The 19,533-nt window shown below is 40.9% G+C and overlaps 1 protein-coding gene across 1 annotated transcript; it reads right to left on the bottom strand.

The window, feature by feature from the left end:
• Window positions 1-1,451: 1,451 nt before the first annotated feature.
• Window positions 1,452-19,085, bottom strand: SHISAL2B (shisa like 2B; the record flags this gene model as incomplete). The annotated part of the gene is made up of 3 exons (XM_082723096.1): window positions 1,452-1,762; window positions 14,568-14,725; window positions 18,895-19,085. The coding sequence occupies 3 exons, from the start codon at window positions 19,083-19,085 to the stop codon at window positions 1,626-1,628; spliced, it is 486 nt and encodes a 161-aa protein (XP_082579222.1). The 3' UTR covers window positions 1,452-1,625.
• Window positions 19,086-19,533: the final 448 nt, after the last annotated feature.

The raw sequence follows: 19,533 nt of genomic DNA on the forward strand, positions 1-19,533 counted from the left end.
GTACTAGTGCTGGGATTCCATCTTCCTGAGCAGTTGGCGTTCAAGGAGAGTATGTGTCTTAAAAGCCAGCATGACGGTAATCCGACTTTCGGAGCCCAGAGGCCCCAACCAGCCACACATTCGGCCATGCCCAGCCTCAGTACCTTTCACAGGTTAAGAGGAGTTTGGGGGACCATGAGCATTTTGCTGGCCTTGACCCCATTTGCCTGCTTCCTGTGTCATCTATGGCACCTGCACTTGCCCTTGAAGAGCAAAGGTTGAATTATACCAACGCCTTAACTTTCTCATCCCAGGTTTTTGCCTGAGGCAACGTCTGGTTAATAGTGTAATTTGAGTATCTGTGTATCAGGACAGCCAGTGTGAAATCCAGCCCAGGCAGTGGATGTTGCAGTAATGATCTGGAGCTATACTCTCAATATAGCCACACATGGCTATTTGAATTTAGATGAATTGAATAAATATAAATGTCTTCTTCAGTTGCATGAGCCACATTGAAGTGCCCAGTTGCCACATGTGGCTAGTGGCTACCATGGACAGTGCAGATACAGAAAGAACATTTCCGTCACCACAGAAACTTGTGCACAGTGCTAGTAGAGAATATACCCCCAGTTCTTGGTCAAAATTTTGACAGCCTAATGGTAGAAAGTTTTGAAACCTGAGCTTTGCCTGCCAAGAGCAATAGGGCATTCCTTTTTCCCCACACCCAGACAAGAGAAGCCATATTTGACTCATTTTGAAAGGCTACTCTTTCAATTACAGTAATGTTACACAACACAGTGGATGTGTTGGGCAGAGCCAGCTTTTAAAAGTAATCCTTTTTTCCTAGTAAATTCCTTTAGAAAACAAGGTCTGTGTTCTTATAATAGAAATCATACTTAGGAATAAAAATCTTCTAAGACAATTACAATGTGCAGAAACCATAGTTTTGTTTCTAGATGTCTTACAATATTAATGCAATAGCCTTAGGTGGAAATAGAGAATTTATTTTTAAAAAGCTTTCATTTTAGGAGTTCCGTAGGAATTTTATCAGTGAAGGATTTTTGTTATGGTTATCCTTGGTATGCAGAAAATATTTATTATGCAGATTATTCATTGTTACGTATTTTGTTATTGAACATTAGGTTGTATAAACACAGTACATTCATTTTGTACCCAGCAAGCCCTGAAAAAAAGGTAGTGGTTTATCTCTAAGAGGCTTAACAGGCCACCTTTGTTTTATAAGACCACCCCACCCTGAGATTTACCTGTTCAGAATCTTCTCATAAAAAGATCTGCCTCTGAGTATCAAAAGAATTGTGAAATGTTGGTAATGTGACAAATCTTTCATTGTTCCACACTGGCATAGTTTCGCTCGTCTGTGTTATTGATACGTTCTTTAATTTCTCCTGAAGTATTAGCATAATTTCATGTAATACAGAAACATCTTAATTAGCAAATAAAAGTAAACTGCACATGATCAGAAACCTTAGTGGGTTTTTAATAAATTAATTGAATAATCAAAAATGCAGCTGGGTCTTGCTTTGTAAATGGTGAATTTTTGAATACTACAATTACACTGTATTTGAAATGGCATTCTTTCTTTGCATTGCTCCATCTCTCCAGTGAGCTTTTGCAACACGGGGTTTTTAATAATACACGGTTTTGATTTGTGTCGTATCCATTTTTGGATCTTGAATTACATCATCAGTTTCATAGGACGTTTCAATTGTTGAATTTGATGCTGCATTTGAATTGGGGGCTTTGGTTTTCCTGCTTGGGTTCCCTGCAAAATACAAAACAAAATGAAATAATTATCTGGAACTATGACATAAAATTTGGCTCTATGTGTGCTTAAAAAATACATTTGGAGCCATATTGAAAATATGTCTTGAAAATGCTATGTGGATGAGTGAGAGTTGAATCATTTCAAGGTTGTTTTGAGCATTTCCTTCTGAAAGTCAAATAAGAGAAACACTTAGTAACAGAAGAATTTCATTTCCGTGCTTACCCTTTTGTCTTCCGTGCCTCCATGGAGGAGATTACACATTTGGGAAGAAGGCAACAATTTCTGGGTTGCTTAGTAAAAAAGTATGACTATCCCTATGCATAAAAATGAACAAAATTATACTAAAGCTTATCTTAATAATGTGCAGCCCTCTTAAGGCTTTACGATCATAATCCGTTTAGATGTAATGTTTAAAACCACATTTGTGCCACAATTGCATTCACTCATTCCACGTAAATATGGGTCCAAAATGCACAAGGGTAGAGGAATATGGACCTTGGCTCATCACAAAAAACTAAAGCTTAAAGCAAAGAAATGGATCATTCTTCAAGAATGAGTGTTAGAAAAGTTAAGGGGGTGCCTGGGTGGGCAGTCAAGCATCCCACTCTTGATTTTGGCTCAGGTCATGATCGTGACATCGAGGCCCCCACATCGGGCTCCACACTCAGCGTGGAGTCTGCATGAGAGGCTCTAAATTAGTCAGTCAATCAATCTTTAAAAAAAAGAAAAGGAATTTTATCGTTTAGTTTGCCAATATATATAAAACATATACAAATACATACAAATTTAAATAATGTATAAATATGTAGAAGCAGTAGATAAATCTCACTGTTGCTACGGCTCCCCTGGTGCTGAATCCCTAGCCCACTTCATAGTCTGCATGCTGTCTGCATTTTCTTTCCTTGGCTTCCAGGATACCACCCTTTTATTTTTTAAGATTTTATTTATTTATTTGACAGAGATCACAAGTGGGCAGAGAGGCAGGCAGAGAGAGAGGAGGAAGCAAGCTCCCTGCTGAGCAGAGAGCCCAATGTGGGACTCGATCCCAGGACCCTGAGATCATGACCTGAGCCGAAGGCAGCGGCTTAACCCACTGAGCCACCCAGGCGCCCTGATACCACCCTTTCTTGACTCACCTCCTGTCTCCTTTGCTCCTTCTCGGTCTCCTCTGTCCTTTTTTTTCTCCCAGCCTCTTAGATTTAGGAGACCCTCAGGTCTCAGCCCTTTGGTTCCTACCACCCTCTTCCTCCCTAATTAGTCTCCTTTAGAAAAATCCGCTCTGAACCTGCCTCAGAGGAAGCAGGACCCACTGGCCAAGAGGTTCCACTATTAGAAACAGGTGCTTCCTCTACCCTTTGCTATTTGCATAAGTCGATTCTCGTCTTTCAGTGTGTTCATGCTGCCTGGCTTTGCCCATTTATAAGTAATGTACAGACTGCTTCCCAGGCCCCATCAGAATACCCCCACTGTGAGTTGGTGTCAGAATTCAGCACTCAGAGGGCAATATTATTTATAAGGTATAAAGAATGATGTCTCACTCCAGCTCCTAGATCATGCCCACAGAACTGAAATGTGGGTGGTATTGTTCTCTGAGCTCATCTTAAAATACTGTAAGTTTAAAGTAAAGGGCTTAGATGGCTTTATTTTATAACTCTTGAACCTCTGTGGTGGTTGAAAGAAAGAAAAGAAAAAAAGAGAAAGAAAGAAAGAAAGAAAGAAAATATTCTCCTCAACATTCAATCACAGTGTTTCAACCATATAATTTGATTTTTAAAAGTTAATTTGTTATAGGCACAACATTTTCTAGCCTGTCAAGTAGCTCAATGACCAGTCAGCAATAATTCTGCTAAATGGAGTAACTGGAAAGGCTGGCATGAAAATCTAATAAACTGATACATTTGACTTGACTTACTTGCAAAATGGAGTTTTATAAAAAAGAAGAGGAAAATTTAGCTACAAAGCACTTAAGTAATGGAACTTATTCTCTGTGGGGACCACTGATTCTGTTTTCCTCATGTAACATGAGAAAAACAACATTTTTATAGGTTAATTTTTGACTGGCGTAGCATTGTTTGTCCTCTTCAGTATTCTAGCAGGTAAAGATCAAGGATATAAGATGTAAATTAGTTGCAGATTATCTGGGTTACTTTTGCATCTTGCATAAGCATTTCTTGAAACATCTAAAATTTAAATTTCTATTGGAGTTCCTGAAAGTCTGAACTGAATGTTGGTTAATTCCAGTCCTTCATGTTTCCTAAGCTTTTCATATACTTAGAATCGTAAGATACTTCAGTAAGACTTTCAAACACTTTTCATGGTGTTTTTATCTACCTTGTCACATACAATTTTTGTTTTCGTCTTTTTTTTTTTTTAAATGAGAAACAAATTCAGGAGCCTATTTCCCAACATAGGGGTTCTCTCTAAGTCATCTCCATTCTAACCGCTTTAGTTTCCATTATGCATTTTCTGGCAGCAACCGAAAAAGTTTCTCTAACCTGTCTACTACTGTCTGCTACCGCTCTCTGAGATTTAAAGGCTTGAAAACATATTCCAGTATTGGGGCGGCCTGGGTGGCCCAGTGGGTTAAATCCTCTGCCTTCAGCTCGGGTCATGATCCCGCACTGGGCTCTCTGCTCAGCAGGGAGCCTGCTTCCTCTTCTCTCTCTGCCTGCCTCTGCCTACTTGTGATCTCTGTCTGTGAAATAAATAAATAAAATCTTAAAAAAAAAAAAGAAAAAGAAAACATATTCCAATATTACAGGTTTTTCTTCATCTAGGACTTACAAAGACACCCATTCTCCAGCCCTAACTCCTTATTCCCCTGGCTACCGGATCGTTCTAATGGGTGTAGATACAAATTTGTTTCTTAGATTGGCTTTTTTTATTATTATTTTTATTAACATATAATGTATTATTAGCCCCAGGGGTACAGGTCTGTGAATCACCAGGTTTACACACTTCACAGCACTCACCATAGCACATACCTTCCCCAGTGTCCATAATCCCACCACCCAATCCCATCTTGTTTCATTTTTTCCTTCCCTACACCCCACTTTGCCTTTCATATTCCTCACATAAGGGAGATCATATGATAATTGTCTTTCTCTGATTGACTTATTTCGCTGAGCATCATACCCTCTAGTTCCATCCACATCGTTGCAAATGGCGAGATTTCACTTCTTTTGATGGCTGCATAGTATTCCGTTATGTATATATACCACATCTTCTTTCTCTATTCATCTGCTGATGGATATCTATGTTCTTAGATTGGCTTCTTAAGGTAAGGCAGTCCCCCTAATAGAATCAGTTTGCTTTGCCAACAAGAAAAGATTTGTTATAAACACCATACCAATGTCATTTGAAGCAGGAATTTTGATTACCAAGTTAACACCCCTAGTGCTGACTTTCTTCTCAAAACTTAACAACAACAACAACAAAACCCAAAGGTGCTTTCAGTGTACATCTTTCCAGTAAGTTGGATAACTGGATGTAGAGAAAAACAACTGCAGTGAGTAGCTACAGTGATATAGAGTCCAGCTAATCGCATCCCTTTGGAATAACTTTAAAAAAGATGAAAGAAAAAGTCTGAGCAACTTCACTTTTTCCTAGTTTTGCTTTCATAAATAGAAGTTAATTTCTTAACCAACAGGGATAAAATTAGCAGCCTATTTTTCTGTCCCAGGACTACAACATGGGTTAGATTTTAAATAAGAAATCTATAATTCCATTGAGCTCCCAAGGGATTTGTTACACATAAAAGGGTTTCCTTATATTTAATTCCTCCTTTTCCTTACTGAATGCAGAGTACAAAGCTCCAACATTATTGGTCTTTCTGGGTTTGATATCAGTTGTTCTTTCTGCTGCTCATTCTTTTCTTTTTTTTCTTTTTTCTTTTTCTTTTTTTTTTTTTTTTTTGGTGTCTGGTCATTAAAGGGAAATCTCAACCTTCCTTTAATCCTATACCTCTCAGACTGGCATTTACACTAAAGCTTTGGCCTTTGCCAGAATTCAAATCCAATTCATCAAACAATCTTTGCACGTATCCTCATCATGAAATGCACCAATATATTTTTTCTGATCATGGTTAAGTTTTGCATTCATTTTCAGAACCAGTCCTCAGAAATCCATTTATCTTAAAACACTTCTATGAACTCTGCCCTTGCCTGCCATTTCAAAATATCAAAAGAATGCTGGAGACCCCTGTAGGTCTTTGTCTCTTTGAGTATCAGGCCAGAACTGTAATTAGGCATTTCTGCCATTATCTGCCTCCATCCCCCTAGCTTCTGTGTAAAATTCTCAGTCCTACCACAGCTTCTAATTCCTAATTAGCTGGCTCACTTTACTCCTGGGTGGAAAATCTACACAATCTGCTCATCCCATAGTTCCGACTAGTGAAAACAAGCCACCTTAAAAATCTGTACCCTAAGTGGTTTTGATCCGCAAGAGGATATTTTTCCCTTCGAATTTACTATGAAGCATGGGGCTGGATACCAAGTTAATGGTGAAGTGGGCAAAACTTTCCCCGTGACCTGCTGATGTATTGTGCTTTACCGTGTGCACGACCCTGCCTTCTTAAGAATATATAAGTATCTCAGGGCACCCGGGTGGCTCAGTTGGTTAAGTGACTGCCTTTGGCTCAGGTCATGATCCCCAGGTCCTGGGACTGAGTCCTGTATCAGGCTCCCTGCTCAGTGGGGAGCCTGCTTCTCCCTCTCCCTCTGCCACTCCCCCTGTTTGTGCTTTCTCTCTCCCTCTGTCAAATAAATAAAATCTTAAAAAAAAAAATATATATATATATATATATATATGTATATGTATATGTATCTCAAATAAATGTAGTTAAAAATTCACCGTAAAAGCTACAGTCTTAGACTTGCCCTTTGGCTTTATTCATCTATCAATGAGCAAAGGCAGTTCTATCCAGAAATATTTTTCCTATCCTATTTTTTTCCACCACAGGCCTTTTTTCCCTTTTTCTTTTCTGCATTATTAAATTTTTCCAACCACCGGCGACTAACATAACTCACAAATAACTCAGCTCATATTTAAAATCCTCTAAATGAATTTCACAAGAGACTAGCTTCTATTTTGGTCATTGGTTCCAACATCAGCCAAGACTGCCTAACCCCTAGCTTTGACGAAGACCCACAAATACTGAATGTGGTAATAGCTCTGCTGAGCAGTTTGATTTTCTACATCTAGGAACAAAAGCAGTCATAGGAAATTACGAACTCATTACTGTAAGTAGAAAGTTGCCTTTAGGAGGCACAGAACCTTTTCTATTGTTGAGTTCAAATTACCCCATCTTCTATTAAGATCTCAGTGAGTTCTTAAAGGCTTTGTGGGGGCGTCTTGGTGGTTCACATAGTTAGTGACTGCCTTCAGCTCCATTGCCCAGTGGTGGGCTCCCCACTCAATGGGGTTTTAAGTCTTTCTGAAACAAATAATGGTATTACAAAATAATTTGGCAGACTAATTAACAAGAGTTTTGAGCAGAGTTTTGTTGGATGGGTGTTAAGGCTACAAAGTTGTCTATACATTTAGTGCAAAACCCATCAAAATACCACTTGATTTTTAAAAATTTGACAACATGACTCAAAAATTCATTTGGAAACCTGAACATTACAAGAGTCGCCAAGAAAGTACAAAAGGAGAAACTTCTTTAAATGAAAAATTGGCACAAACTAAAATACAAGGAGAACAAGTGTGAAAACTTTTGTAATATATGTGGAAAAGAGTTGCTGTGTGTAAAATTCTTTTAAAGCAGCGAAAAATGTACATCCCCACAGAAAAACATGTAGGAGATATGAACAACAGTATGCCACAAAAGAAATGACGGGGCACCTGGCTGACTCCACTGGAAAAACATGCAACTCTTAATCTCAGCATCAAGAGTTCAAACTCCAGTTTGGGTGGAGAGATTACTCAGAAATGGTTTTAAAAAGAAGAAATAATGATTTAACCATTAAAATGTCCACTCCCACCTGGCGATTCACAGACCTGTTCCCCTGGGACTAATAATACATTATATGTTAATAAAAAATTTTTAAAAAATTTTAAAAAGTGTACTCCCACTCTTAATTTGAGATAAAAACACTATTATTTTTCTTTCAAGGAAATTAGTAAAACATAAATCTTTTGAAATAATAGTACACATGAAATAGTACTTTTCTGGAGAGCAGTCAGCAGCTTGTATCCACAGCCTTTAATATGTGCCTGTCCTTTGGTCAACAAGTCTATTCTCAGGGATTTATGCTAAGAAAATACTTAGTTTGTGCAATGTATGTGTGTAATGAAAAAAAAATATATGAGCTTGTTCAAAGTCAATAGTAAAAGATGGTATACTTGGATTTTGGTTTCTAAATCCTGTTCCCAACTAAAATGAACCTGGCTTTTTAGATAAATGTCAGATTCCAGGGCTGGAACAGGGGACATACAGGCTGCCTGGAAAATTTTGTGACACAGCATTTTGTGACAGAAAGCCAAAAAGTTCTCAAAAAATTATGGACACATTTCAGAAGGACAAAGGACCCAATTTAAAGGGGCTCCCCCAGGCCAAATCTGAGACAATGTAAGGATCAGAATAAATAATGACAGTCATAGAATATTTTAAAACAGCATCTGAGTCTGTACTGATCTGAAAAAAATAAATGAATAGGTCAATAAAGAGGGAGAAGGGAAAGCTCTTTCTTATAGTAGAATAACAAACAATCAACATCAAAGGAATATGGGGCTTGGAAAGTCGCCATTTTAGAACTATTATAATAATAGTTTTAAAATTCTTTTGAAATTTTGAATGAAAAAACTCAATCAAGAGCCATCAATGAGTGGATGAAAGTTTGAGGAGGAACAGCATATTTTCAGTGTCAAAGTACCTCTTTACAGATTACTTAGGAATTAATAGGAGAAAATAGTGACTTTACAATGTGTTAATCCAGCAAATACAACCTTAACCAACGAATCAAAGTTCACATCACCCTAATGGGACAAACCAGTATTATGTGCTTCCTGATGGGATGCCCTGAGACTATGACTTCTGTGGTATTCTTGTTGAAACGTATTATCTCTCTCCAATCATGAGAAAGTATCAGACAAATTGAAAGACACTTTACAGGATAACTGGCTTCTGCTTTTCAAAAATGTCAAGATCATGAAAGACAAAGAAAGCCTGAGAATTAAAGGAGGCTAAAGAAATACGACAACGAATTCCAAGACTAGATCCTAGATGAGAAAAACATTGCTATTAAGGATACTGGCAAAATTTTAATATGAACTGCAGATCAGATAATATTATTGTTTCAGTGTTACATGTCCTGACTTTGATAAACATACTGTAACTATGCAAGGAAAAAAAAAATCCTGTTCTTAGGAAACACTGACTGAAATATTTATGTTTAAAAGGCATGATATCTGCAAATTATTTTCAAATGATTTAGAAAATATGCCTTGAGAGAAATCAATGGTAAAGAAGATGAGGCAAAATGTAACAATGAAGTAAATCTGGGGTGCCTGGGTGGCTCAGTCGGTTAAAGCCTTTGCCTTCAGCTCAGGTCATGATTCCTGAGTCCTGGGATCGAGCCCCAGATCAGGCTCTCTGTTCAGTGGGGAGCCTGCTTCCCGTCTCTCTCTCTCTCTCTCTCTCTCTCTCTCTCTCTCTGCCTGCCGCTCTGCCTACTTGTGATCTCTGTCTGTCAAATAAATAAATAAAATATTAAAAAAAAAAAAACAAAAACCAAAAAACAATGAAGTAAATCTGAGGAGACATATACAACCTTCTATACTATTCTTGCAACTTTTCAATGTAAAATTATATTGAAATAAAAGAATAAAAAACCTACAGCACTCCATCAGGATATTAAAGTGGAACTAGTCTATGGCAAAGGCATTTATTTATTGGCAAATAAAGATGCTGATCAGTGAAAAAAAAAAAGCATAAGACTCACCCCCTCCCCCACTTTGTTGTAGACCTGCATACCACAAATCCATGGAAGAAATCGACGTGGTGTTAACAACCCTCATCTCTGTTTGGTGGGGCCCCGGAATACACCGTTTGTTTGTTTCTCTATATTTTCTAATTTTCCATCATTAAAAGTGAGTTGAAAGAGAGGTTTTTCTTTCCAGGTGTCTCTTCCAAGAAGAAAAAAATACCGCAGACCATTTGGAGCCAGTCCGAGTCATGTTTTGTTCATGGGCAGAAGAAACAATTGTGTGATCTTCAGATGTGGTTTCTCAGTACGCCACGTGTAATTTATGTTTTTCTCCCAGACAGCTGCACCTTTGTGAGCATTTGCTTACCTGTTTTCATTTGTATCGTCTGCCTTTACAAAAGAGCCCACTAGATACAGGGGCTTGAAGTTGTCTGTTATCTCTGCGCAACTGTATTCTTTTATTTGGTGCCAAGCAGCTCTACTAATGTCTGCTCTTTTAATTTCCACCTAGAACCCTGCTTCCAGCAGCCCCTCTCCTCAGGCCTCCAGCCCCCCAACCCCGTACCCCCAGAGTGTCAGTGGGTACTCAGAACCACGGGCTGGATGTGCTTGATTTTCCCGGAGCACCAATTTTCTTCAGATACGAGAAGGAGAAGATGTTATTAGACTCAAATAAGCCATTAAATTCAGCCAAATTGAAAAAAAAATGATGTAAATTTTAAAAATAAGATGGGGAAAAAAATAAAACAAAATAGGAACTTGAAATAACTTAAAGCTCAGAGGTCTCAGGCAAGCCTTTCCAGTGTAGCCCCTGGAATTCTGGAGGTACAAGTTCCTTTCTCATCCACCTTTTAGGATTTTCCTGGGGAAAAGCTTGAGAAGCAGGGATCTAGGACGTTCACCCCCTCAAACTGCTTCTTTGTTAGCCATTCATTCTTACACATCTTACGAAATGAGTCCTCTACTCGAGTCTACTGGAGAAGAGGCCCTGCACACAGCCGTCTTCTTGGAGCCATACAACTGACAAGCAAGGGGATCCTTTAAACACTGGCATTGGAAACGTGTAACAAAACACACAAAAAAAAGGGAAGAAAAGAACAATGGGACACAGTTTAAAGGCAATCAGTGACAGTTCCTGTGTACAAAGTGAGCCCTGGAGGTAGCCCAGTGAAACTCTGCAGTCCCTCCCACTGGCCTGCTGTTTTCAGGATCAATTCAAAACCTATAAAGGCTTAAATTGTATACATTAAAAAGAAGCGGTCTCCTGGGTGGCTCAGTCAGTTAAAGCATCTGCCTTCGTCTTAGGTCGTGATCTCAGGGTCCTGGGATCGAGCCCTGCCTTGTACTCCATCCCCAGTGGGGAGTCTGCTTGTCCCTCAGGCCTCTCCCTCTACTCCTCCCCCCTCATGCTCTCACTCTCTCTCATAAATAAATGTTAAAAAAAAAAAAAAAGACCAATAGACTAAAGATACACAAAGGGAAAACCTTGGCAAAACCACCCAAGATTAGACTATTTTAGACTTAGATGGTTATCATTTATAGAAACAGGAAAGATTAGTGTCCTGCGTCAGTTTTAGAATATGCACAGAAACATTTTTCCCTTCTGGCCATCCAAATTGCCTGTAATGAAAACAGTCTCAATTGTAAAAATTAATGTAAAATAATGGGAGGTTGACTCTTAAGAATGAATCATTTTGAAAGAAGATGAAATCAGTTTCCTCTGATATTATGTTTACTTATTTGGTTCTTCTGCAGACATTTATTATCCTTGACCTTGAAGGCATTCCTTAAGTGGAAGAAAGACTTCTTGCTTTTAATAGTTAGAGCACTGGAACCTGTTCCCAGGTGGGAGAGTCACTGGAGCAGAGCGTCTCACAGTTCACAATCCACCACAGCATTTTCACTTGAACGGGTCACTTTCAAATAGAAACCACCCTCTCTCCCTATTTCAGTGACATTTTGATTACCTATTTTGTTTTGGGCACTCCACCATATCTGATTTGGTTAAAATCAACCCAGAGGACCAGAATCACCTCATTGGAAAGCAGCAGTAAGGCAGTGATCATCTGAAATCCTACCTTGTCAATAGCAAGCACTCAGGAAAGGTGTCTTGAGTTTTGCTGGCCTCATAAACACAATGTTTTTGAGAGGAGACATTTCCATGCAAGAAAGGAGCTGCTTCTAATGACATCAGAAGCGCATTAATGGATCTCCTTAGCTAAGCAGCAGTAAGGCTACAATACTTGAATCAACAAGCCAACTAATTCTGTTGCTAGGTCTCAGAGCCAACATGAAATAACATTTAGGGGCCGTCCCTGAGATCAACCAGGAAAAACAACCAACTTCTGTTTAGCACAATACATGGCATAGAGGAGACATTTAATGACTGTATGATGCCTCTAGAGGGGACAGGAAAGATGTTCCTGTGATCATGTACTGTAAAGGTGTAGTACCACTCATTCAGTTCATTCAGCAAACCCTGTCACATGTTCTAGGCCATAGGGATACAGTAGTGAGGAAACAAGTGAAAATTAGTACTTTCCGGGAACTTACTCTCCAGTTGGAGTGGAGAAAAGTTACACAATAGATAACTAAAATATATAGTATATTAGTCCCAAATGCTTAGGAGAAAAATAAAACAGGAAGGGTATATGAAATGTTGGAGGGGAGTTAAAAAAAAGCCAGATATGGTGACCAGGGACGAACTCCCTAGGAAGGTGACTTTCAGTAAAGATGTAAAGAAAGCGAAAGTCATATGGGTATCTGAGGGAAAAGCCTTCTGGACCATGGTGACGGCACATGCAAAGGCCCTGAGGCAGAGGAGTTTCAAGGAAAAGCAAGAGAGACTACTGTGTCTGTGCACAGAAGAGGAGAGAAATGTGGGTGGAGACAGCAGACCACAGAAGCCGTGGTAGGTCCCAGTTAAGACTTCTGTATCTAACAGGAGAGATGGGAAGGGATTAGAGTTTTTAAGCAGAGGAATGACAATACCTGACTTAGCTTGTAATAGGCACACTTTGGCTGCTTTGTGGAGAGCAGACAGCAGGAGAGCAAGGGCTTACTTAGCTGGGAAGAGAAGCAATTTGTTCTAAAATGCAGAGTCTGGAGTTTGCAGTTTTAACGAACTTCCTAGGTGATTCTTATGTATAGGAAAATTTAAAAACAAAAATTGATTTTATGCATTGGGGAGGGTATATGCTATAGTAAGTGCTGTGAACTCTGTAAGACTGATAAATAACAGACCTGTACCACTGAAACAAATAATATATTATATGCTAATAAAAATTTAAAATTAAATAAGAATTTAAAAATTTAAAAGAATTTTTAAAAAATTTTAAAAATTGATTTTATGATCTAATGATTTGGTAGTCACTAAACCACTGCTTCATTTTGCCTGTGGAGAAATAGGATCTTAGCCATTGGACTAAATTCAACTAACATTCTGTTGATTCAGCCTCACAGTTCCAAACGGTGCTTCAGAAAAGAACTGCCAAGGGACCTTGGCCTCTTGCTCTGTGACACAAGACGCCCTCTGAGAGATACCTGCTCTACAGAAAAAGAAAGCAGAGCTAATGTGATCATTCAGTGAAAGTGTATTTGATAAGGTCACAGAGCATGTACTCCAGAAATATAAGTTTCAGGGTTCAGGCGAAAGACAGCATCCAAGCAAGTGATTTTCCAAAAATTTTTTAAAGTAAACTTTTTCATTTTCTTTTATTTTTTTTAATATATTCTTCTTCTTCTTCTTCTCCTCCTCCTCCTCCTCCTCCTCCTCCTCCTCCTCCTCCTTCTTCTTCTTCTTCTTTTTAAGATTTTATTTATTTATTTGACAGACAGAGATCACAAGTAGGCAGAGAAGCAGGCAGAGAGAGAAGGGGAAGCAGGCTCCCCGCTGAGCAATGCGATGGGGGGCTCCATCCCAGGACTCTGGGATCATGACCTGAGCTGAAGGCAGAGGCTTTAACCCACTGAGCCACCCAGGCGCCCCTTCATTTTCTTTTTGAACAGAAGTTAGTGAGCACGTGTCTCTTATTCTAAATATATACATGTACATGGTACCTGTATGTAGTCTGTTTATAGATTCTAAATTTTTATTAAAAATGCTCTCTATATCTTGAAATTTATGACTACTGCTTTTTACATACACTAACAGAAATTTATATTCACAAAAATTGTGACCATTCTTTCTGACTGACTTTCATAATGCTAACCATTAGCGTTTGTGTGGCACCTTGTAACTGAGATGATGATACCCAGTCCCACAAACTATACAAAAACATTTCTTTCTACTTTATAGTCACTCTGCGTGCCCCTGCGCATGTGCACAGCCTACCTAGTTCGTAATCTGTTCAAGAACAAAGACGGTCTTCTATTTACCTTTCCTGTTTTTCTATTCCTTCTGTATGCCTCTGAAATATTTTAGGCGCCTCCTCTGAGTTCTGCAGCCCTCAGGCATGCAGGTAAACACCCAGTTGACCACTGACTGACCCATCTAGAGCAAGGCAACCCCAAGAATTAATTATCAGATATTCCACTCCTCTATGTATTCGACTTCTTTGGCTCTACCACAAACAACTCCAAGAGGCTAAAACCTTTATAACTAAGAGCCTTAAATACAGTAGAGTGGATTTATTGGATCCATGGGTGGTTTTTCATGAGAACATTTACATCCTGCCCCTCTTCTGTCCTTTGGCCCAATTTCTCAAAAGTCTTTCACCATGAAGCCTAATTTCCTGTGAATTTCTATAAAGGCATATAATGAGTTGAATTTTTAAAAAACATTCATTGTTCACAGGGTGGTGGGTTACCCAGGGACGGGTGATTCTCTTGAATAGAGTGCAGGAAGTTGGCTGCAGATAATAGATACAGATTACCTTCTTGAGTGGAAGAAGCCTCGAGGTGCTGAAGTTTAAGGCCAGTGTCTAATCTTTGAGGCTTTGTCGACAGAAATAAGTAGCAAAGGACACAGACGCTGACGACAAAGGCAAGTAGAACAAGGGCAGCAGTTCCCAGTCCAACCAGGGCACCAATGCTGAAGAAACAGGAAGAACATTCTCACTGTCACGCAAAATGGTTTACACATACACTAAAGAGAAGGTCTGAAGATTGTTCGTCCTCGCTTCAGTCATTCCTCACCAAACTCTATTTTAGTATAAACAGTATCTGATGGAAATCTACAGGTCAACGTTTGCTTTCCTCAAATTCTTCTATTTTCTCTACACATTTATATATTAACATTAGTATGGAAAACCATGTGAACTCATGGCAGGTGAAAGGTCACATCATTCTCTCAGGCGAGTCTAAAAATATTTGAGTCAAAGAAACCTCTGTTAGTATATTTTAGAAGGAAAAATTGTGTTCACCCACAAAAGATGAAAAAAAAAATAATGACCAGTGCAAAAGTAGTGAAGCGAATTTTTACCAAAAATGGAGAACTTTTCTTTTGGAGACATGTGTGGAAGATAGCACTTACTAATATCCAAAACCACAACTCTTACAACAAAGAAGAAAGGAAAGCAATGTTTATAGAATTTATAGAACACGCAGGTGTAGCCTGAGTTTTTCCTTTCTAAAAGAGCATAACACCAATGGCTTCTGGCACTAAAGAAGAAACCCTTGTGTTTTTCTCAAAAAAAAAAAAAAAGTATATCTGATATTATTTTCTCTGCATTCACTTTGTAATAATTCCTTCTGATACAGTTATCTATAAGACTAATCATTTGAGAAATAACACAGTTTTCATAAGCCTGTGAACTTCATATTTTTAAATGGGAAAAGGAGCTTGGGAAAAAGTTATCTTGAAAGACTAAGAAGGAAACATATGTACTTTACTTTCTCGAATCCAGAGTATGTGTGGGTATGTAAATACATATAAAGAGATTTTAAGCTGCTCAAGAACACATACTTCTGTTGACTTTCCCATAGTGCTGGGCATACATATTAAAAGCTCTGAATACGGCACTTAGTTTATAGTAAACAGAAGTAAATGATAGTAAATAGAGGGGTGCCTGGCTGGCTGAGTTGGTTAAGCAGCCAACTCTTTTGATTTCTGCTCAGATCACAAGCTAAGGGTGGTGAGATGGAGCCCGTAGACAGGCTCAGGCTGGGTGAGAAGCCTGCTTGAGGTTCTCTCTTTCCCTCCCTGCCAACTCTTAAAAAAAAAAAAAAAAAGTATATTATAGTATAATCATCACTGAAAAGTAATCAACATTGAAATTGTCATAAAAAGTAATGACCTTTTTCTTCATCATTGTCCTGGCCTGCCTGCAGGCTTCTGCTATTTCCTAGAGATCAGGGCTCCGACAAGTCTGACAAGTACTAAAGGGAAGGAGGGGAGAACTTGACTAGGGAGGCTAGAGCTCTGGAAAAAAGGGAGAACAGAATTAAAAGTGAGGTGCTCAAGCTCATCCCTTTTATCCTTGATTTAGGAGATAAGGACCCCCACCATTTAGAGATTGCTTCCTTGGACACAGACTTGGAGTCAGACCTCCAAAGATACTTGTGCTTGGTCTCTTAATGTCAGCCCAGTCCCCCCGAGCCCTGCACACAGTGAGGACTGGGTAATTCTGTGGCTAGAGTCAGTATATGTTTTGCATTTAAATTGGAGTTTGCCCTCACTTCTGGGCTCTCTTCCAAGGGCGAGAATCCCTGGCTTTGGTAACTTGTCTTTCATGTTTGTTGACACCAAAGCTAACTTTTATAGGTTCTATGCATCAGGGAGGGTTAGGACTAGGCGCAGACACAGGGGAACATAATCCACTTCATTAACATTATCTGCTGTACTAGACAGCTAGGCTGCCACACATCTAGAAAGATTCTTGAAATGAGAACCATTTATTTAAAAAATGCTCAAAGTAAAAAAGTAATTTAGTCAAGTAATCAGTAAGATTGTCAACCTAATTAAATTCCACATGTGTATTGTGAGCTTTTAATGTACACAATTTAAAAACCCATCATGTGATTTGTAGGAGAAACAAAGCATGCTCTTTCTGCTTTCTGTTATAATGAAAGAAGGTTCTTCATAATCTTGACAGACAGCTTGTGCTACAGTTCCATTTTATAGAAGCTTTGCTTCCTGCATACAAAACTCTGCTTAAAGACAAAACTCTAGGAATCTCCTAAAACAGTCATTTTCACAACTACTTACTGAACTCATGTGTTGCCCTGTGCAACAGGCATTATTTTCCTAGGTCCTGAAGCAGGTTATGAAAGGAAGCCCTCAGAGGTTAGGGATTTGGAAGAGAGAAAAAGACTGTGGTGGGCCCACCACAAGAAAGAGAGCCTTATCCTTTCCTCACAGCACCATGACGGTAGTCTGCTTTCCAGTCCCTGGGGATGGGGGGTCTGAGGCTGCAATCTTGTTCATGTCACAGTTCTCCTTCCTAGCACCTTGGCTTACTCCCTAGGGGTACCTGTGCTCTGCTTTTCTCCAGCAGCTGCAGAATCTCAGAACGAATGCTAGTGAATTTGAGAATATTTTGCTCAGTTGAACTATTTTAAATTTGGGCAGAGAGCAAAGAATATGAGGGAAATGAAGCACTGAATTTTTGCCTCCCTTTTGTGTTCTCAATGCTCAGTAACTAATATTCCCAGGTTTAACATTACCAATGATGCTCTCAGTTGAAATGATTTTTGTAGGTCCTAGGAACCGAGCCATACTGTCCATTGTGTCCATGAATGAAGACCCCAGCGAGCTATTCATTCTTTGTGCCCTCATAAACCTATGCTCTGCTGCCTATCACTTTGGAACTATTCAAGGATCCGAGAATTCCAGGCACTTTGCCAAACGAGTTTGACTTAAGAGTTGCCAGCCTCTGTCCAAGGTGCTGCCGTCATTATTAACACCTCGAAAGACTCAGAGCTGGGTTACTATGCTATTTTCCAACAGGCCAGATAATATGCCATTGCAATACTGATTATTTCTCCAAATGAGAGGAATAAGCTGCCATTATTTTCCATGATTATGCCCCACTCTGGCACAACACAATGTGGCACTCTGAGGTTTTTTTGTTGTTGGGTTTTTTTTTTTTTTTTTTTTGACGCTAGCAATACATCTTGAAAAAATAATTTACTGCCTCAAGAAATAGCATTTAAAGTCACTTGCTGTGGACTGGACATGTGTGACAAATTCTGGATCATGCTAGAGGATTAGAGAAATAACACCCTTCTGCTTGCCAGCAGTCTCTCTCTCGTCACGCATAAGCTAATAGGTGTGTGAGAAACAACGGAAGGTGGATTTGGAATTCTTTCACATTCATTCTCCAGGCAAAATCAAAGAATCAAGTTCAAAGGTTGCAATCTTTTGGCGGGGGGGGGGGGAGCATTTCACAGTGAAAATATCTGCATAAACACTAGGTGGAATGTGTAAATTCCCATCATAATAAAAAAAAGCAAGAAAGACTCCACCTTAGAAAGTCTCTTGTCTTTCCCGTAATGGCCGAGTGGCCGAGGTGTTGAGAAAGGGCTGTCCCGAAAAACGTTCTACAGAGTATGTGTTATAGAGAGTAAAATCTTTCCTGCCTGTGGGTCTCCATTTCGGTTCTGGGTCAGTGTCAGATCATCTGAAAAGCGCAAATTGTCAAGTCCTGTCGCACACAGAGACGCGCGCGCGCGCACACACACACACACACACACACACCCTCTCTCTGAGGGTGATTCCTTCTCACCCTCAGAGAGACTTTAAACACTCTGGTCCTTGGTTAATACATTAAAATGAGTCCCAAAGTCGCCCCCTTTCTATTCAAAGCACCAAAAGCCCAAACAAATAAAAAAGAGAATGAAAACCTCTTCAAGTTATCTGCGCGTCTTCTCTCTGCGGGCTGAGCCTCCTGCCTGGAACTGGTCCCCGGCGGGCGCGGCGGGGCGGCGGAACCGGCACTGCGTGCGCCCTGGACGCGCAACCCGCGCTCCTCCGGCGCCAGCCCGCGCTCCTCCCCGCCAGCCCCGGGGGCCAGGGCCCAATCACACTTCTGGCGGCCACAGCCTGACGCTCGCGGGACCCGGGCAGCACCGAACCCGTCCCGGGGCGGGGAGTGGGGGAGCTCTGAGCCGGTCGCGCTTTCTCTGCGGGTCCCTCACCCGCCCGCGGAGCCTCCATGTCTTTCCGGAGGGCCCCGACCCGAGCAGGTGACCCTGCCACTCCCGGGGTGGCCCCGCTCGTCGCCTCCCCAGAGCCCGCGGTCAGCCCGCCGCCCTGCCCACCTGAGGCTCCACATATAGCTGTGTTTGTAGGGGAAGTAGCTGCCCGGCTCGCTGCAGCAGTACTTGAGGTCGGCGAAGCCGCAGCAGTAGAGCAGGGCGGCCCCCTCGCCGCTCCGCGGGCACTCGAAGGGCTCCACGAAGCTGTGGTTGAGGCTGTAGTAGCCCGAGCACACCCGGGTCGCCTCGGTCATCGCGGGCGGCTGCGGACAGGGGCACAAGAGCCCCGGGACCTGTCCTCGGACCGCACGCGTCCCGCACCGCCCGCGCCCGCGCACCCCTGCGAGCCGGGGTCGGTCGGACAGCCTGGGCGTTCAGCCTTCGCGCGCCTCCTCTGCGCTCTCTCCTCCCCCTGTCCACACGGGGTCTGCTTTACTCGCGCTTCTCCCTCTCCTTACTGAGTGGCCTTTTTTTCTGCCGGTCTTCGACCCTGTATCTCTTCTTCCCCTCCCTCCGTGGGCTTTCTTCACGCTCCCTCGATTCCCCTCCACCTCTCCTCACTTCATCGGCAGCCTGGGGAGCTCAGCTGGTCCCACTGCACGCCAGAAAGCGATTTCACCCGAAGAGTGAAGGTGTCGTATATGTTCGCTGAAGTTGCCGTTCTGCCTGCCGGGGACGGGGCAGGTGGGGTCCAGGCAAAGA

This window comes from Mustela nivalis (genome assembly GCF_964662115.1).
Source record: "Mustela nivalis genome assembly, chromosome: 3".
NCBI lineage: Eukaryota > Metazoa > Chordata > Mammalia > Carnivora > Mustelidae > Mustela > Mustela nivalis.